General features: G+C 34.7%; 2 protein-coding genes across 2 annotated transcripts in view; both read left to right on the top strand.

Moving 5' to 3' along the window:
* Window positions 1-1522: 1522 nt before the first annotated feature.
* LOC116180187 (AP2-associated protein kinase 1) overlaps window positions 1523-21623 on the top strand; it is a 31440-nt gene continuing 11339 nt past the window's right edge. The window contains exons 1-9 of the mRNA XM_031500059.1: window positions 1523-1835; window positions 1886-2004; window positions 2058-2303; window positions 9772-9975; window positions 10024-10156; window positions 10212-10315; window positions 14642-15309; window positions 20874-21160; window positions 21206-21334. Coding sequence (XP_031355919.1) covers window positions 1709-1835; window positions 1886-2004; window positions 2058-2303; window positions 9772-9975; window positions 10024-10156; window positions 10212-10315; window positions 14642-15309; window positions 20874-21160; window positions 21206-21334 — 2017 coding nt within the window. The 5' untranslated portion in view covers window positions 1523-1708. The remainder of the gene's footprint in view (window positions 1836-1885; window positions 2005-2057; window positions 2304-9771; window positions 9976-10023; window positions 10157-10211; window positions 10316-14641; window positions 15310-20873; window positions 21161-21205; window positions 21335-21623) is intronic.
* LOC116180188 lies at window positions 7160-8312 on the top strand. The gene is made up of 2 exons (XM_031500060.1): window positions 7160-7819; window positions 7863-8312. Exons 1-2 carry the CDS (start codon window positions 7639-7641, stop codon window positions 8270-8272), a joined length of 591 nt encoding a protein of 196 aa, XP_031355920.1. The 5' UTR covers window positions 7160-7638; the 3' UTR covers window positions 8273-8312.

The following is a 21623-nucleotide window of genomic DNA, read 5'->3' on the forward strand; positions in this document are numbered from 1 at the left end:
TTTAGATCGGTAAGTAATTTTGGCGTCGTCGTAATCATAGCAACTGGTAAATGCTACGTACTGTCATGGAAACACACATGGTAAATAGTCAGAAATGACCGATCGCGCAAAAAGAATAATTCTATCTGTGCAGTGCGGAACCGGAACCTATACTCCATAGGGACTCCAACCCTTGATGGTAACTAAGGAAGGTAAAAAATTGACTGGGACACGTCAAACTTAAAATTTAAAAGTAGCATCTTATAGAGGGAAAAAAGTCGCCATGATAATGTATCATTTATTTCGAAATATCTTTTTAAATAACTTCAGTAAAAAATAAAAACGATTTTGCAACGTTTCGGCTTTTTCCGGATATCTCCGAAAGTAGTCGGAATTTCTTAATGTTTCAAAACTGCATTTTGTTAAGCATCAAAATACGCAACTTTGCCAAATTTAAACTACCTATCTATCTTTTACAGTTCCCGAGATCCCCATGGTGGCCCTCGAATTTGAATCACCCTGTATAGTTCATATTTCAGGAAATGCTCAAAATATCAGTATTTTAATAGGATTGTCCTAGTCCTAGAAGTGCAAACTGCATTACTCTATTTCTTTTAATTTTCAAAATATCCCGAAAAACATCAAAAACAAGCAATTTGGAACACCCTGTACAGGGTGGAAATTTCTGGCCGACCATTGCGATCTCCGTAACGGCGAGAGGTACGGGGCCTGTTTTGAGACTAAAAAAGAAGCATTTGAATTTCTTGAAAAATGTTTGAAAATAATTGAGATATCACCGAAAAACTGAAAATGTCAAATTTCGATGTCTTTTACGGTTGGCAATGTTTCCCGCTAACACCTCCGATAGGCAATTTTTTTCGGAGAATTTGAGCCTGTTATTAGAATTTTCATATCCCCCTTAAAGCTAGAAGCTACGGACACCACTACTTTCTTGTTTCTTATGGACGCCATATTGGATTTGTACGGAATTAGGTAGAGGACAAAAAAGAAATTCATTTGAATACATCGCCATGATAGCATACAGCAAGATCTGGTTACCAGTGGATGTTTTGTTGAGAAATGCATGTAAAACATTTGATTTTTACAATTTTGTCTTGTATATCATTCTGTAAAAATCCAATATGGCGCCCGAAAGAAATAAGAAAGTAGTAGCTGTAGCTTCTAAGTACCCCTGGCGTGTTATGAAAATTCTGATAACTTAAATTTTCTAACGAGAATCGCCCATTTCCTACCGTTAAGCTAAAGAAAATCAAAACGGAATTTGACATTTTCAGTTTTTCGCCGATCTTTCAATTTCCAAGGATTTTTCAAAAATTTCAAATGCGTTTTTTTTAGTCACAAAAAGAGGTAATTTTGCCCCCATTTAACCTGCACTGTATCTCTCACTTTTACGGTTATCTGGTGAACCACGAATTTGAACCACGCTGTACATATTCAGCGTGGAGAACCTAAACCGAGCTTTAGATAGATGTACACCCTTCCTTAATCTACAATTTGCTGTCATATGTCATTTTATTGTCAATATACCAATTTTTATTAACGTCACTGCAAAATGCAATACGAACTGTAATTAATAATAGGCAAAGTAATAAAAATCAAATAAAATCATGTAACTGAATGTGCGGTTTAGTAATTCGTGATTCGCACTTTTCGTCATCAAAACCTTTACCAACTCAAATGTTCCGATTACTACCATAGGGCGATCAAAATGAAAAAACTGTTTTACAAAATCGAAACCAAAATTGATAACACTTCTAAGGAAACCAATAACGTTATTGGAAAGCAATTCGTCGTCGGTCGACTATCCGTAACCGTTGAGGATATACTGGCCGAAGGTAAGCTGTCTTTTGCAAAAGTGGGTGGATGTGTATGTCTCGGATTGCAGGAGGATTCGCCATCGTTTATCTGGTTAAGGCCAATAATGGCGTTAGGTACGCTCTCAAGCGGCTGTACGTCAACAACGAACAAGATCTTAACGTCGCTAAAAGAGAAATTCAGATAGCCGTAACGTATACGTGCCGCTACGTTCGCTTCTTTTCTAACAAGTCTCGTTTTAGAGCAACCTGAATGGGCATAAGAATATCATCGGATATGTAGATTCGAGTTTGACGCCCACGAGCGGGGGCGTTTATGAAGTGCTTTTGCTAATGCCTTATTGTCAGAATAACGTTTTAGGGTTAATGAAAGCACGCGCGAAAGCTAATTTTACCGAGCAAGAGGTGTTAAGTATATTCTGTGATACATGCGAGGCCGTCTCGCGATTGCATCACTGCCAAACTCCGATCATTCATAGAGATTTAAAGGTAAGGCGTTATCTCGACCGCTTCCAGCTTTTTAATCTTTAATTGTTATGTTCCACTGATTTCTAAAGTAAATAAGTTTGTTTAGCAGTTTTTTATTTAATTAGGGAAAATTGTTGATAGTACGTTATCACTCCATTTCTAGTTTTATCATGAAAGCTTTCTAACAAAATTGTTAGTATTTAAAAAACGATTATACTATCTTCAGGGTGTTGGCTTAATCTAAAGGGCATTGGCTTTGTTTGTATACAACCAGCCTATACTTGCATGAATTCCGTCCGTTTGTCTTGGGGGTTTGAGACCTCGGCACTTGGACATTGTAAAAAACTGCGTTTTTTTTTACAAAGTATGTATTGCTGTGTGCACTGGTCTGTAGGCCAAATGATAAAGCTGTGTGCCCACGTTGGGCGCCAAATAATAATGCTGTGTGCACTGGTCCATAGGCCAGAAAGTCCGTACACAAAACACCTAAACAAAACGCTAGCTTAACTTCTAACAGATAGTGAGTCAGACCAAATACCTTAAACTCCAACTGAACTGCAAAATTTTGAATAATTAAAATGGACCTTGGGCAAGCATCCAACAAAAAACATAGTTGAATTAGAAATGACGTCTTTGTGAATGAAACACACGGAAATTAATGTGAGCATTACAAAAGTGCGATTTAATTCTAACACACACACAAGGAAAAATGATACAAAAACAAACAATTATTACACAAAGACTAAAATTAAAACTTAATGACTTACATTACATGTCCAGGAATTGTAAAAGGTATCCGTACACAAAATTACAAATTTCAATTCAACAATTACACTTTGAACACATATGTTGAAAACTCACTCATGGGGGCGCCGACAACCTTTTTTCTTTGAAGCACCTTATTAGATGGTCAAAACTTTACCACACTCTTCCAGCACGAACAAACGTGAAACGTAGAAGAAACTTCTTCTATCTTCAAACTTCTAAAAAACGTAATAATGCCCTGACTCTTGGCTTAAAGCTGATTCTCAATTTCAATGAAACGTAGTTCTCTGTCGACTGTGGCCAAAAGCGACGTTATCCTTGTGCAAATCCTATTTAAGGCGAAACCCTTCTTCCGAAAATCAAAATTATAACAACCAATCATTACACAGTTGACAACATATATCCCCTCAACTTACGTTAAAAGACTAACATAATAGAGGTTGAATAATTTTACTAAACAAATTCTTATCAGACATAAATTAACTACAATACTAGGAAAAATAAAAATTTATCTCTCTTAACTACACAGAAAAGGCGATAAATCACATCCACCTGCCAATTAAACTAAGCATTTACAATTGGTAACAGATAAAGACCAATTCAAAATTCTCGGAAATTCTATGTTAAATAAAAATTAAGTGTAAACAAAAACAACCTTGACCGCTTTCTCGTATGACAAGAATTTCCGTGCCGTCACATAGACCAACGACAAATTAATAATTCAATTATGAATGTTAATTACACAAAAAGGAGATCGCCTTTGTCCATCTTAATTAGGATTTCCAAAATTTCATCCTACCAGACGAAATAAACACAGCAGTATAAACGAAAGTATTGTAATCGTGATAAATTTTTGATATGTCCATATTGCGTTTTCTAGACGTTTTTGAGGCCCACAGACCCTAACAAAAGTGATTTTTAGCTTGACGTTTGTATGTGGGTGTGTATGCGAACACGATAACTAATAAACGTCTGAACCGATTGGGATGAAATATCGATTCTTTCACTCAACGATAGAACGTGTGTTCACCCTCCCCCCCCCCTCACTTTTAAAAGTTTTACTTGTGATAACTGAAGACATGCGTATGCGTATGTATGCACGTTTCACTTTCAAAAATAGCATCTGAGGACCACACCTTCAATTGAAAAAAATTTCCCTAAAAGTACTGAGTTCAAAACCACAGAAGTGGATGCGAATGGACGAACAGACGGACAGACAAAACGCAAACAATAGCACATTTTTTTAATTCTTAAAAAATGCGTTAAAAGATAAAGGGAGCAGTGTTAATTTCGGCTGTTTATTATTATCTTGGACACGCTATTGAACAGAGGCATAAAGTAACAATAAACAAATAATAAATAACCGCGTGGTGGGGGTAAAAAATTAAACCCCACATAGCGCGCCACCGTCAAAAGTTTGTCCCCCCCTTCCCGTAGCCTCCCAAGTATTTTTTCAATTTTTTCCCGAAAAATAAGAACAATAACATGCCTCCAGGGGGTCCGATTTCGAATCGCGTTCCGAAACGGGGGTGGGGGGGTGGAGGGAGAATGGGGTAGAAATTAGTTATATCTTTCATTCTATTCTATTAAAGGAAGTGTTAGAAGTCTAGGAAATCGTTTTTGCACATGCAGATTCGATTTGCCTCACATACTGCGAGAAAAACACGATACTAGGCGATTCCGCCTCTTCGCCTCCCGCTGTTTTATAACGTTTGGAGTACATTGCGAGCTAAAAATTCTAAAAAGCCTAAATACAAGACCAACGTAAAACAACGCCTGGAACAGGGGCAGGGAGGTGGGGGGGGGGGGCTGGTTTAGTCAACGATTGCACGGAGTAACTTAATGCCTTGAAGATAACATTTTTCAATAGAGTGCTTGTGTATTATGATATGGTTGAATATTCTCCACATTTTAAAAATATTTGGCATATACAGGGTACGCCCACAAAGTAGGGCGCCCAAATGGTACATTTAATTACATTAAATAGAACCCCCTGTATTTGAATGCATTTTTGAATTGTACGTGTAATTGTACGTCTTTTTTATTATATGGTTAATATCCGAAAAGCTAGTAGTTTTAAAGATAATTCGATTTTTACGAAAAATTGGGCATTTGCAAGCGTCAGTATATTGTCAAAATTATTACTTAAATTTTGATTTCAGGTTTTATATCTTTTATCCTGGGTTAAGTAAAAGTCAAATAAATACATCTACTATGAAACATTAAAAAATAGCTTACAGGGTGTTTTTTTGGTGGGTCCAAAGTTGCAAAACTTCATATTAAAAAATCGCACTTTTTTGAAATGGAACACCCTGTATATTTTTCTGTCATCATTTAGCTTCTCCCAAAACCTTCAACTTTTGATAATAATATCCTATACCTATCTCTGATAGTATTCGAAATATTTTGGTTTTTATATTCTAATCGTAAATAAGTTATATGTAATTTACATAATATAGTGAGGTGGACATGCAAAAAAAAGGCGATTTTTATCTATCTCGTTCAAAACAAAAATCATATCGATTAATTTATTTTTCAAACAAGTCCAAAAACTGGAGAATAAGTAAAAACATTTAACTACAAAGCAAATTTAATTTAACTCATAATGTCATCCAGTCAGTGATACATATTAGTTTAATTTTTTTTTCATATTCACCTCGTTATTATGTAAATTAGAACTTATTTCAGATTAAAATATAAAAAGTAGAAAAACCAAGAGATCTGTTTGTTTTTACTATCAAAGTTATTCTCCAGTTTTTATCGACTTTAAATGAATTATTAGAAAAACGAATTAATAAATATTGTTTTAGCTTCGAACGAGGCAGATAAAAATCGCCTTTCTTTTTGCATGGCCACCTCACTATTATGTAAATTACATATAGGTAACTTATTTAAGATTAGAATACAAAAACCAGGAAAACCAAGATGTTTCGAAAACTATTAGAGATAGGTATAGGACATTATTATCAAAAGTTGAAGGTTTTTGGGGGAGCTAAATGATGACAGAAAAATATACAGGATGTTCCATTTAAAAAAAGTGAAATTTTTAATATGAAGTTTTGTAACTTTGGATCTAGAAAAAAAAACACCCTGTAAGCTATTTTTTTAATGTTTTATAGTAAATGTATTTGTTTGACTTTTACTTAACCCAGGATAAAAGATATAAAACCTGGAATCAAAGAGATCAAAGAGAAACTTATTTAATAATAGGTAGTTCTAAATAATACCCTGGAATCAAAATTTAATTAATAATTTTGACAATATACTGACGCTTGCAAATGCCCAATTTTTCATAAAAATCGAATTATCTTTAAATCTACTAGCTTTTCGGATATTAACCATATAATAAAAAAGACGTACAATTACATGTAGAATTATAAAAATGTACCATTTTGGCGCCCTACTTTGTAGGCGCACCCTGTATAATTCCAAATATTTTTTAAAATGTGGAGAATATCCAACCATATCATAATACAAAAGCACTCCATCGAAAAATCTTATCTTCAAGGCATTAAGTTACTCCGCGCAATCGTTAACTCACGCTGTACACTAATAAAACGTGTCAACGAAAGGAATTAATTCTACCAACCACAGTCATTCTTCTCCACTCCTTATCGTGATTGGTTATAATTGGTCATATGTCAAGAGCGGTGTGTCGGAGGAGAGTATTCACAAAGGCAAAATTAATCGTCTAGGCGATCTTGAAAACGAAATGTTGAAAGAGGGTACTCATAAAGGGCAAGTGGAACGTCGGGACGAGACACATCTACTGGTGATGTCAAAACTTTCAGGCTTACATGGCATGCTACTACTATTATAACCCATTTATTTATTAAACTATGTCGATTTAAAAAATCGCTTTATCTGCACAGTTTCTACGTCGGAAATTATCTTGTAAATGAGGGTCACCAAAACTTTAATTCGCGCGTTTAAAACTTCCATTATTGTTTGTATTTACCGTAAATCGCAATTTATTTCTTGTAGATGAGGGCCACCCAGAACTTTTATTTGCGCGTTTAAAACTTCCAATATTGTTCGTATTTATCGTAATAGTGTTTAAATCGGAAATTATCCCCTGTAAATGAGTGTTACCAAAACTATAATTCGCGCGTTTAGAACACCTTACGCTAACTTACAGGTTTGGAACAACCAACTTTCTACTACTTTTTTAAATTGACACACATCCCTTGATGCAAATCTTTTCCACCAATTAACTAGCTTCGCCCAACTAATCATATTCATTGACGGCTATAAACGTGGAGTAAATTTCTCTCAGATTCAGATAACGACGACCGCAAAACAACCAAAATCCTTCCTGTAACCTGAAACAATCGCGCGATATTCCAGGACTCACGGGCGCCTGAAGTTTTCAAACGCATTTAACAAGGCGGGACGTATTACAGGAGCGCTCGCCCAATAAATTTCTGAATTTTTTTTAAATCTTATAATCGAGAAATAAGTCCAATAAGTCATATAAAAAAATATAAAGTCAAAATCACCCCTTCGCCCTCCAAACTCCAGTGTAGAATATTTTATATCTCGTGTGTCTTTTTTGTGAGTCTGTGGTTCAAACAATTTTACAAAATGGATCATGTTAACATACGCCAAAAATCTGACAAAATCGCCCGTAAAAAATCAAGAAAAAAAAATGTGTTCCCTCGTCAGTAACCACCACGGTCCTGGTAAATACCCGACGGTGGGTTGCCCGAGTTTGCACCAAAAATTCTTCAATATGCTTGAGAAGTACAACCGAAAGTGTTCTGGATCAGAGTGTATACCACCTCGAAGTCTTCCAAAACTAATTCAATGTTCTAGTCGAAGTTCGCTGTTGTCGTACCGATAAGGTTGCAGTGGAAGCATGCCCAGAGGTTTCCGAGGAGCACACGTTGAGAAACTTCGAAAGGTGCGGCGATAAATTGCGAAGGATCGGTCGAAAGTTGGAGGTTTTTGGCGACGAAATTGAGCTAGGTGAAGTTAACGCTATCGTCAACCAAATTACACACATTCTGGATTACATTGACAAAATTTTGCGAAAGTGCGAGGGGCACAGGCCGTTGAAGACTGTCTCGGTTTCGACCGAGTGCGAGGCGATCACGCGCGCCGTTGGAACGGTAACGTCAAATCTCGAACTGCAACCGAAGAAATCGCGCGATATCAGTTCGTTGTTCGAAGTACGAAGGCACTTTCGCGCCTTGCTAACGCAGAAAAATTGTAAACTTGAATGAAGCTTGTAACTAAATGAAGTTTTTTTTTCTTTTTCACTTACTTTCTTCTGCAATGATTGTGTGACCTCGATGTATACGAATCTTTTCTAGTCGTCGATTTTAATGTGTCTTTGTCTAGACTAGTTCTAGTTTGCGCGATTTTCCAAGCAAATGTTTCCTTAATCCATGGCACAATTTTGAAGTTATCAAGTTCGGATTCAAAAATTTAAAACTTCTTTAATTAATTTCTCGCTTTCTGGTCATAAAAATCTGGGACCAGTGTTAAACATTTTAATAAATTAGCTTGCTTCTAATGATACTAAGCACAATCTAATCGGACGAGGTTTACTGCAATACATCTGATTTAGTTACCGATATTTATGCTCGCTCAAATGGTCGGTTCCATTGCTGATTGATATTCTCGGATAAAGCAAGAGGTTCAGTGTCAATCTACGTAAACTGCACGACCTTGCAGTTTTAATGGTCGTTTTTCACTTAACATTTGAAAATTGAAATCGATTATTAATGAGTGAAGGGAACTGAAATGATACAATATTAATTTTCTCTCGTCTTCCAAAGGACGAGAGAGCGAGAATAATTAAAATATCTCTACGGAAACAATTAGATACTGCCTCTTAGTTTCTTTATCGGCGGCTAAAACGGCGCTACAAATTAAAGCATTCGCCTTTACCTTCTATTTGCAACTCCTAGAGTAGCCGGAAGGGTTTCTCGTGAATAAGCGCCCGTTTGAGTTCCACCATGTACCGGGTGTTTATTAAAGCCGGTTGAAATTATATACGAAAACTTGTAGATCCATTATTGTTCGTATTTACCGTAATAGTTCCTAAGTCGCAAATTGTTCCTTGTAAATGAGGGTCACCAAAACTTTGTTCCGCGCGTTTGAAAGCAAGAACAATTAAAATATCTACGGAAACAATTAGATACGGCCTGTTAGTTTCTTTATCAGCGGTTAAAACGCCGCTACAAACTAAAGCAATTGCCTTTATTGAAAATTATTTCAGTTTTCCCGAATTTTCCGAGTTTTTCCTAGAAAATATCACCTCAATACACGGCGCAATTTGAGGATCTCTAGTTTAAATATTCAGGGTAATTAAGTATCGTTGATCTCTGACCCTAGACATTTTTTCCGAATCGTAAACGGTAATGTGGACGGACATCGTTATGATTTTATGATAAAAAATGTCAAATCATGATCATATAACCGGAAAATATTGAGGTGCAGCACATAGTAAATGTAATTTTAAGTTACCATTGATTCTAATTATTCAGGTCTTAATCTGAACTTTTTGTGATGCAAAAAAATGCGTTGAGGAAATTCTTTCGCACAAATGCTAAGCTCATAAAGGTTCTAAACGTTGTGTTACGGTCAACTGTTTAATACCAACTTTTTTTTTACTTCGGTAGTTCAACACCGATTAACAAAAGTGAGATAAAGAAAAAGCAATTCTGAATGTATGTATGTTATTGGAAGGTTCTCTTTTAACGCTCTTCCATTTTAGGTAGAAAATATATTAGTCGGCGAGAGTGGCAATTATGTGATCTGCGATTTCGGCTCGGCAACCGGGCGGGTGCTAAATCCTTCGACTCACGGCGCGTCCGTCGTCGAGGAGGAGATTAAGCGCTACACTACACTTAGCTATCGATCACCCGAAATGGTCGATATGTACTGTGGAATACCAATTACGACAAAGGCTGATATTTGGGTAAACGTCACTTGTCGTTTCGAGCGTTTTGATCGTTTCTCGTTTCAGGCTCTTGGCTGTCTGTTGTACAAATTATGTTTTTTTACATTACCGTTTGGAGAGAGTACTTTAGCTATACAAAGTGGAAATTTTTACATTCCTGATAATTCTAGGTATTCAAAGGGTTTACACCAATTAATTCGTAAGGATTTAAGCGCGCATTTATTCTACGTCGTAATTAATTTTACTTTTCTTAGGTTATATGTTAGAACCTGATTCGGATCGTAGACCCGATATTTTTCAAGTATCCTGTATAGCATTCCCATTATTAGGCAAAGATAATCCAGTACAAAATTTACATGTACGTATTTTTTTGTTGCTTTCTTAACTGTACAGCAGTCACATCTTTGGTAAAAGAGAAACGACACTCTCTGTACATCAATTTTTTAATCAGCTCATCGTTTTATCTTTTTTGTGTTTGCAAAATCTGAAGATTTTTTACAGACCTTTTACAATTTCTGTAAATACTGTTGTACCTTATTGTTTACTTTTCAAACCTTTTTTGAATTTTTGTATTTGAAAGTCTCGGAAATATTGCAATATTTTCAACTTTTGCATAATTCTTAAAATTTCAAAGGTTACAATTCCCGAAATTGCAAAAATCCCAAAATCTCATAATGGCCATAATCCCAAAAAATCAATCCTTAAGAATACAATATCAAATTCCAAAATAATAAAGTTTATTATCCCAACAGTGATAACACATTTCTCACATTTTTATCATCTCAACAAAATGTCTGTTTTTGAATCTTAAGACTTGCAAAATCTTTGAACTACCAAAATTAAAAATGTATTTTCTCAGAATCTTATACTCAAAAACTCAAAATATGAAATTTCAAAAAATTTCTCAAAAGTACCATTTCAAAAATCTTGAATTCCAAAAGAAATAACCCTAAATTTAAATGTCCATAACATGGAATTCCCAAAATTTAAGATGTCCATAACTTCAAATTCCCAAAATCAAAAATTCCCAAATATCCAAAAAATCTCAAAACCTTATATTTCAAAAATTTAAAACTCAAAAGTCTGTATTCTGTTCCTTAAATTTCATAGAAAATTTTAAATTTTTTCTGAAGTTACAGAATCTTAATACTTCCATAATTTTATACCTAAAATTTTAAATGTCTATAAACCTTAAATGCTCATATGTAAATTTTCGAATTCTTAAGTCCAAAGTCCCCAAAATCGCAAATTTTCAAGTTTCAAATTCATAAAAAATTCTCAAAATGTAAAATTTTCATAGCGTCGAATTCCTAAAATCATAAATTTCCAGAATTTCGAAATCCATAAAACTTTCTCTGAAAATGTATGTCTGTAACCTTGAATTCCCAAAATTAAAAAAATTTAAAACTCCGAAAATCTCAAATTTGTATAATCTAAAATTCCCTAAATCTCCTACTACTCCTAAAATTACACAAATCCCAAGATCACAAATTTACAAAATTTCAAAAGCTCAAATTTTCAAAAATGTACTCCCATGTCTATAATCTAAAATTCCCTAAATCTCAAACTACTCCCAAAGTTACACAAATTCCAAAAGATGAAATTTTTATAGTTTCAAATTACCAAAATAAAAGTTCCAGAATATTACACTTTTAATATTTCCAAAATTTTCATTCAATTCAATTAAATTTGTTGTCTGATTCTGAAAATGTACTCCCAAAGTTTCCAAAATCTGAAATTTCCAACTCACGTTCGCAAAATTTCATAATCGGAACCACAAATTTCCAAAAATTCTGTAATTTCATATTTCAAAATCCTAATATCTTTTTAAAATTTCAATACCTATCTCAAATTTCCAAAATTCTCAAAATTTGAAATCCCAAAATCCTCAAATTCTCCAAAATCAACTTCAAAAACTTAATTTCCCAAAAGTACCAATTCCCATTTCAAAAATCTTGAATTCTTAAAATAATAATTTTCCAAAATTTTGAATTCCATAAAAATCTCCCAAAATTTAAAATGTCCATAACTTCAAATTTCCAAAATCAAAAATTCCCAAATATCCAAAAAATCTCAATCTTATGTTTCAAGAATTTAAAACTCAAAAGTCTGTATTCTGTTCCCTAAATTTCATACTCCCAAAATTTTAAATTTTTTCTGAAGTTCCAGAATCTTAATACTTCCATAATTTTAGACCTTAAACCTTAAAAGCTCATATGTAAATTTTCAAATTCTTAAGTCCAAAGTCCCCAAAATCTCGAATTTTAAAGTTCCAAAATCATAAAAGATTCTAAAAATGTAAAATTTCCATAGCGTCGAATTCCTAAAATCATAAATTCCCAAAATTTCGAAATCCATAAAACTTTCTCTCAAAATTTATGTCTGTAACCTTGAATTCCCAAAATCATAGATTAAATGTCAAAAAATCCCAAAATCTTAAATGTCTCCAATGTAAAACTCAAAATGACAAATGTCTATCTATAATCTAAAATACTCTAAAGCTCAAACTCCCAAAATTTAATTTAAAACTCAGAAAATCTCAAATTTCTATAATCTAAAATTCCCTAAATCTCAAACTACTAAAGTTACACAAATCCCAAGATCAGAAATTAAAAAAATTTCAAAAGCTCAAATTTTCAAAAATTTAACACCCAAAATCTCAAATGTCTAATCTAAAAAATCTCAAACTACTCCCTGAAATTTTTAGTCTCAAATTACCAAAATTTCTAAGTTCCAGAATATTATACGAGTACTTTTAACATTTCCAAAATTTCCATTGTCTGATTCTGAAAATATATTCCCAAAGTTAATTTCCAACTCACATTCGCAAAATTTCAAAATCGGAACCGCAAAAATTCCGTAATTTAAAATTTCCATAATTCTCAAAATTTTAAACTCTCAAAATTTTCAATTCCCGAATCCCGAAATTTAAAAAATCTCGAATTCTAGAATCTTAAGACTTACAAAATTTAAAATCCATAATCTCAAACTTTCAAAATCTCAAACAATTTCAAATTTACGTAATTTCTCATTCGTAGAATGTCAAAATTCAACATCTTGAATTCCATTAAAAAATCTCCCAATAAAATGTGGGTAGCATCGAATTTCCAAAACCACAAATTCCAAAATGTCCAAAAATCTCAAACTTAAAACTACCAAAATCTCAAATGTCTATAATCCTAAGTTCTCTAAATCTCAAAATCTCATAGTTTCAAAATTCCCAGAATATCATTTGGAATTACGAATACTCTCAAAGTTTAATAAAAACCCAAAATTTCAAATCCCAACAACCTCGATCTCGTCCAAAACCCTAAAATTAAAAAAATTTTGAATTTATAACAAAATTTCCCAGAATGTCGAATTCCAAAGATTGCGAATTCGCAAAATTTCAAATGTTTAAAGTTTAAAAGTACCCAAATATCTAACCTCCAGAATATTAAGACTTTTTAATCTAAAAATTTAAAATGTCTGTATTTTGAAAATATATTACTCCCAAAGTTTCAAAAATTACAAAGTTGTTACTAAAAGTCAGAAAATTCTGAAACTTCAAAATTAAATTCGTAAAATTTCATAATCACAGAACCGCCGATTTTCAAACATCCTATAATTTAAAATTTCAAAATCTCACTATTCTTACAATTTCAGAATTTCAAATTTCCACTTTCTTAAAATTTCAAAATCCCGAAATTTTAAATGTTCGAAATTTCAAAAATTTCGAATTCCCAAAATCTCCATGTTCACATTTAAAAATCAAAATTCAAAATCCTTAATACTACAATATCGATTTGCCAACATCTCAGATTTCTATGGTCTCGACAAAATCTCTGTTCCAGAACGTAAGACTTCCATTTGAAATCCCAAAAACCTCATATCCTCTAAAATCCCAAAATTGAAGAAATTTTTGTGATTTCGTATTTGCAAAATTTAAAAATTCAAAATTTTGAATTTCATAAAAAATTCTCTCTAAATTTAAAATGAGAATAGCTCCAACTATGAACATCGTAAATACCCAAACTTTTGAATTTTATAAAAAGTTTTTTTTAAATATCTTCAAATGCAAAATATCCTTAATTTAAAATTTACAAAGTTATACAAATCCCAAGATCACGAATGCACAAAATTTCAAAATCTCAATCTCTAAAGTTTCAAATTACCAAAATATCTAACCTCCAGAATATTAAGACTTTTGACACTCCCAAAATTTAAAATGTCTGTATTCTGAAAATATATTACTCACAAAGTTTCAAAAATCCCAAAGTTACAAATTTATTACCAAATTCTGAAACTTCCAACTGAAATTCGGAAAATTTCAAAATCACAGATCCACAAATTTTCAAAAATCCTGTAATTTATAATTTCAAAATCTCAATATTTCCTAGGAATTTCAGTATCTTAAATTTTCATGGTTCCTAAAATTTCGAAATTCCAAAAATTTAAATTTCCAAAATTTCAAAAATCGCGAATTCCCACCTATACGCTAAAGTCAAAATCTAAAATCCTTAATACTACAATATCGAATTACCACAATCTCCAGTTCCAGAATCTTAGGTTCCCAAAATTTCAAATCCCAAAAACCTCAAAAGTCCAAAATTGAGTTTTTAGAATTTGAAGCAGATGTGAGAACATGTGACTGCTGTAAAGCTAAGTAATGGGATCTATTTTCTGACAAAGTGCAATATTACAGAACACTCCAATTCCATCACTAGACGACCTACCGGTACCTCAACTAGAATCAGAATCCAAAAAAATGCACACACAAGTCAAATCAATGGCGAAACCATCTTCGGTTCCACTAGTTGAAGGGACCAGCGTAATGCCAAGACAACGACCAAAGGGCAGCTCCGCTAACCCGCTAACCTTAAACAACCTTCCTCTTACTTTAAGTCCCAGCCCTACAACGATAAAAAAATCCCAAAGTCCCGTGACCTTAGTAGATAGTCAATTCCAAAGTATGAACCAGGCGAACTACCCGCCCGTCACGTTCTCAACGACCTCTCCGTTTCAGAGTCCCCCAGCGTTCTTTTCCGTACCCAATCCCGAACCGCCGGAGAAACATTTCGATAATCTCTTCCAGTCTTCCATCTATCCGGATCCGTTTAGGGATGAGAGTAAGGCGAACGCCGAAGCTTGTCAGAGAAACGTGCCTCTTAATATTGTCTCGCCCGTCACTCCCGAGCAAACGCTCTTGGGATCGGGCGGTTTGCTGTCGGGCGGAGGGTCGGCGAAGATCGGACTGGCCGAGTCGACAAGTCAAAGTATGGTCGGTTCGTCGGATACGCCGCCGAATTCGCCGTCGCTGTCCGCCCCTAAGGGCCACCGACGCAATATGAGTGATACTACCGCTTTCAACAAGTAAGTATGCATTTATCGACTGTTGCTTTTCGTCTTTTGGAAAAATTATTTAGATACTTGTACAGGGTGTCCAATTTTAATATACTACTTCAGATTCAAATATACAAGACGTTCTATTAAAAAAATGAGGTTAAATCTAAACTTTTTTACCTAACCCCGTATATATTCCTTAGTTTGACTGAAAAAAATACATGACGCCATTTGATCGTACTAATAATTACAGAGATGGTACCGTAGAAAAATATCGAAAATCGGACACCCTGTACGTCATGGGAAAGTAGAAATTTGATGAAAATTGGAGATTCAAGTTTAAATTGAAACCGTTAAAATTTCAAATATATCAAAATGATGAAAATTCTTGATCAACACCGATTTAGAAAAATTGAAATGTCATCTGTTATATCAATTTTTCGGTGTAAAAATTTTTTGTTTCAATTTTCGGTTTTTTTAACGAAAAGTTGTCAAAATGTTGGCATTTATGACCACTTGGGTCATAATCCGACGTTTTCCATCAATTTACTTCAACTTTTTTTGAAAATTGTTTTTTTAAATTTTTTTAGTAATTTTTTTGTAAAATTTTAGAAGACCCAAATATAACAAAAATCCAGAATGTAAAATTTTGCTAATTTTCACACTTCAAAAATTTCAAAATCCAAGAATCTTGAATTCCATACAGAATTTTCCCATAGCCCCTAATTCACAAAATTTCGAGCCTCATAAAAATCTTCCAAAATTTAAAATGGCCATAACCTAGAATTCCCAATGTTCAAAAATCCCAAAATGTTAACTTTTAAAACTCCCTAAATCTCAAATTCCCAAAATGTTCTCCCCAGAATATCATCATGATTATCAATATCTCAAAACTCCAAAATGTAAAATATCTATAATTTCTAATTTACCTAAACCAAATTCCCTAAATCTCAAACTACTCCCAAAGTTACACAAATCACAAGATCACAAATTGACAAAATTTCAAAATCTTAAATTTCAGAAATTTTAAACTAAGTACTCAAATCTCAAACTCCCAAAGTTTCAAAAATTTCACAATCTCAAAATTTTTATTTCCCAAAATATCATTTCGAATTACTAATATCTCAATACTTCAAAACGTAAAATATCTATAATCTCCCAAAGTTACAAAACTTCTAAGATCACAAATTCACAAAATTTCATAATCACAAATTTCTATAGTGTCAAATTACCAAAGTCTAATTTTAAAATCCCGAAATTTCAAAAATCTCGAATCTCAAACTTAAAACAATAATAGGAACTAAAATTCCGAATTTCTATGGTCTCAACAAAATTTCTAAGTTCCAGAATCTTAAGACTTCCCAATAATCAAATTTTCGGAATTTCTCATTTGCAAGGTTTCGAAATCTAAGAATTTTGAATTCCATAAAAATTCTTCCAAAATTTAAGAATATCTATAACCTCGAATTCCCAAAATCATAAATTGTCAAATGTCAAAAAATCCCAAAATCTTAGATCTTAAAAATTGAAAACTCCCAAAATGGGTTTTATCTAAAATTCTCTAAATCGCAAACTTCCAAAGTTTCAAATTCGCAAAATTTCATAATCACAGGGCCACACATCTTCAAAATGTACAATATCAAAATCCAAAATTTTAATTTCTCGAAATTTCAATAATATCGAATTCCCAAAATTTCAAAACTCCCATAATCTCATGAAATTTCTAGTCAGTTCCAGAATCTTAACACTTTCAAAATTTTAGAACTCCCAAAATTGAAGTCTAGAATCTCAAAATATTATACGCCAAAATTTTAAATTCTCAAAATTTTAAAATCCCAAAAAAACTCAAATTCTCACTAGTCCAAAATCCCCAAGTTTAAAAAATCGTGAATTCCATAAAAAATTCTCCCAAAATTGAAAATGTCCATAATCTCAAACTCCCAAAGTTTCAAAAATTTCAAAATCCAGAAATTTTCAATTCCAAAAATATTTATTTTTTTATTTATGTTTATTAACAATTCTTAAAATTTAAAATGTCGGCATCTAATCCCCAAAATCATAATTTCTAAAAATTTGATATGTTCATAACCTCGAATTCCCAAAATCATACATTCCCAAATGCCCAAAAATGTCTATAACCTGAAATTCCGTAAATCTTACTCTCAAACTTTCAAAAATTCCAAAATTCTCAATTCCCAGAATATCTCGAATTACCAATATCTCAAATTTACAAACTCCCACAAATCCCAAGATCACAATTTTATAAAATTTCAGAATCTCAAATGACCAAAGTATTTAAGTTCCAGAATATCTCAAAATTTAAAATCTCAAAATCTCATACAAAACCGAAAACCTTAAATTCTCAAAATTTCAAAATCCCAAAATATGATTTTTGCAACATTTAAAAAATCAAATTTTCCCAAAATCTAAACTCCATTGCCTCGAATGCCCAAAATCATAACTTCCCACAATTTTGAATTCCATAAAAACAAAATTTAATATATCTATAACCTCGAGTTTCTAAAATAATAATTTCCCAACTGATCTTAGATTTCAAAAATTGGAAACCAAATTCTCAAATGTCTATAAATCTAAAATTCTCCCAATCTCAAACTACCAATGTTTCAAAAATTTCTATATCTTAAAATTTTCAATTTCCAAGCAATTCTCAAAATTTAAACCGGCTATAGTCTTTCAAATTAACAAAATTTCTAATTTCCAGAATATTAAGACTTCCACAATTTTGGAGCTCTCAGTATTTAAGATGTCTGTAATTTAACAATATCATGCTCCCGATGTTTTAGAGATCCCAAAATTACAAATCTAACTCAAAGTTGCAAAATTTTAACCATAAGTTTCCAAAAATCCTGTAATTTAAAATTTCAAAATCCCAATAGCTCCTTACAGTATCTCAAATTTCCATATCTAAAATTACAAAATGGCAAAGTTTTAAATCTCGAATTTTGAAAACTCCGACAATCTTAAAAAGTAAAATCTCAAATTTTGATGGTTTCAAAAAATATCTAAGTTACAGACTTCCAAAATTTAAAAGTCTAATCTCAAAATCGCATATTCCCAGCTTAACAAAAACCCAAAATCTTGTTTTGAGATGTTGGTAGGTAATTCGAGATATTTTAGGATTTTGGTTAATTTTAGATTATAGATATTTCAGATTTTGAGAGTTTTGAATTTCAAAAATGTAAGATTTATTACAAAAATCTTAAACTTCCAACTCAAATTCGCAAAATTTCAAAATAACAACCACAAATTTCCAAAAACTATATAAAATTTCAAAATCCCAATATCTTCTTAAAATGTCAGTATCTCAAATTTCCATAATTCCTACAATTTCAAATTTCGTGAAATTACGGAAATCTCGAATTCCCAAAATTTCAAAAAATCGTCAAAATTGAAAATCCTTAAAAATACAATATCAGATTCCCAAAATGTCACCCCCAAGGTGGGGTGTTATCACCACTTCTGTGGAACTTGACTGTAAACAGGCTCCTCTGTCGACTTAATGACAGTGGGTACTATACGCTGGGGTATGCGGATGATATATCCATACTTATAACCGGCAAATTTGAGGCTACTTTATGCAGACTGATGCAATCAGCTCTTACAGTAACCGAAGAATGGTGTAGGGAACACTCCTTGTCCATCAACCCGACAAAAACGGAGCTAGTTCTCTTCACAAGAAAAAGAAAGGTAGAGGGTATTCGAGCTCCCCTGCTATTCCAAAAACACCTCCAATTTTCAGAGTCAGTGAAATATCTAGGAATCACACTCGACAAAAAACTGAATTGGAGCAAACATATCCAGCTTAAAGCCGAAAAAGCAAATAGGGCTTTCTGGCAAAGTCGCCGCGCTATTGGCAAACTTTGGGGACCATCCCCGAAGGCTGTCCTGTGGCTGTACACTGCCGTGATTAGACCTATGTTCTGTTATGGAGCAATTGTCTGGTGGCCTAGAACCAGACTCTCCACAACTGTAGCACTCCTTAATCATGTGCAAAGACTAGCGTGCCTTGCCTGCACAGGCGCGATGCGAACGACCCCCACAGCCGTCATGGAGGCCCTCTTGGATCTGCCTCCACTAGATCTCCACGTGAGAGAGCAGGCCATTCTGGCATTCCTGCGTCTGAAAAATAAGGGGTTGTTGAATAGCAGAGGCATTGAGGGGGGCCACTCCCGAATTCTGGGCGAGGCGATCAAGCGTCTGCCTATCCTAGAGGGGAGATCGGACTCACTCACTCCTCAATTCATATTAGGGAAAAACTATCACATCTTCTTTGATGAGAATATGGCATCCCAACCAGATATATTCATCTTCACGGATGGATCTAAGACAATGGAAGGTACAGGCACTGGTATTTACTCCAAAGAACTGAACTTCCATATCACCCAACCACTAGGTAAACTTCCTACTGTATTCCAGTCAGAGTTGGTAGGATTAACGCTTAGTGCAAGAACAGTTCTTATGCATAACATAAAGAACAAAACTATCAGAATCTCAAGTGACAGCAGGGCTGCCTTGCAGTCACTTGGTCACTGTAAAATTACCTCTAGGATGGTTTCCGAATGTCACCACGTACTAGAGCAAGTAGCAAGCAGCAACACCCTTGAGCTCGTATGGGTCAAAGGGCATGCTGGAACGGAAGGTAATGAGAAAGCCGATAAATTAGCCCGACTGGCCTCAAAACAGGCGTTTTATGGTCCAGAGCCGGCTCTTCCACTTACAGTTACAACTGTAAACAACCTAATAACTCAAGACACCCAAACCCAGCACAGGGCTAGGTGGAACTTGATGTTAGATTGTCGCCATGCGAGAGAAGCCTTCAGAGGACCATCTCGTAGCTTGGCGCGTTTTTGTACAGGGCTATCAAGGAAGAACCTGAGGTTACTCGTGGGCATACTTTCTGGGCACTGTAAACTAAACAAGCACATGCACTGCATGGGTTTGGTGGAATCACCATCTTGTAGAGGATGTTACACAGACGACGAGACGGCATACCACATACTCTGTGAATGTCCCGCTCTAGTCCAACTGAGACGATCCATGTTGGGGGAATCCTGGCCGGACATGGCTACGATTAGAGCCGCCTCCCCTTCCAGCGTCCTAAGGTTCATCTCACGTGTGGGATGGCTTGAGTGATGCTGAGGGGTCGGGCGACCCTAGTCAGGGAGGTAGTACAAAGGGCCCGAATTTGAGGCCTAAGTACGCGTGGACACTGTTCACCCTCCTATCGTAATCCAGAATCCAGAATCCCAAAATGTCAAATTTCTGAGGTCCCAACTTAACAAAATCTCATCCTCACAACCAAGATGGATTTCTTGCTCACAACGCTTAACAGAAACCGAAAATCTTAAATTCTCAATTTGCAAAATTTCAAAAACTCAAATTCTCCAAAGTGCAAAATCCTAAAATTTCAAAAATCTCGAATTCCTAAAGTTGCAAAACTCCCATAATTTTTTAAAAGTTCTTAAAAATATCACAATATCGAAGTTCCAAAATCTCAAATTTCTATGGTCTCAAATTCGTAAATTCTCAAAATCGGAAATTTGCAGAATCGATGATTATGCATTTGTTTTTAGAGTATACGCCACCGAAACGTCGCAATTTCTGGCACCCTACGAGTCCTCAATTAAACCGCGCAACAACGAGTCCCCGCCCGAGCTGCCGTCGGGCGACTTTCAACTGGCCCCGCCCGGCTGCTCCGCCTCAAGCACCGACGTCAGTCACACGGCCAACGCCGACAATCGCTCGCTCTCGGCCGACATCGCCGACTGGAACCCGTTCGAGGATCCGCCCTTCAGCCAGATGACCGAGGACCACATTTTCGGCGCCGAATTCGACAAGATTCGCAAAGGGAGCCAGAGCAGTAAGCGGCGACTTTGCCCAAACCCCTAATTAACCTCCTCCGCAGGTATTCAAGGTGTGAAGTCGCGAGAGAGCCTGGTCATGTCCGTGTCCGAGGATCCGTTCGGTAGCGCCCCCTTTAGCATTCCGGCGAAATCGAGGGATCGAATGAACAAAATTACCCTGCAGGCTTCAGGTAATCCCTCTTAATTTAAAAAAAAAGCGCGCGCTTTATTCGAGCTTCAAAAGCGATTTACGGACTAGGAAGTGCAACTCGACATTCCAATCAAATTGTGTAAATCTTTGGATTAGCTTCCTAGTCGTACTTAAATTCCTCTTTCATCCTAGTCACATATTTTCTGTAAAAGTGGGACGACGCTCGAGTTGGCCTTTCAGGCGTCGTCCCAAGCGAAGCGAGTCCTTCAAATCTTTGACAGTCGTAGAGCGGATTAAACGTTTGAAGGGATCTCGTTAACGAGACAAGT

This window comes from Photinus pyralis, unplaced genomic scaffold, assembly GCF_008802855.1.
Source record: "Photinus pyralis isolate 1611_PpyrPB1 unplaced genomic scaffold, Ppyr1.3 Ppyr1.4_LG9, whole genome shotgun sequence".
In the NCBI taxonomy this organism is placed as follows: Eukaryota; Metazoa; Arthropoda; class Insecta; order Coleoptera; family Lampyridae; genus Photinus; species Photinus pyralis.

Coding starts and splice junctions, on each gene's coding strand:
- LOC116180188 (XM_031500060.1), top strand. CDS start 7,639: ATGTTAACATACGCCAAAAATCTGACAAAATCGCCCGTAAAAAATCAA. Junction 7,820..7,862: donor AAAGTGTTCTGGATCAGAGT/GTATACCACCTC, acceptor TCAATGTTCTAG/TCGAAGTTCGCTGTTGTCGT.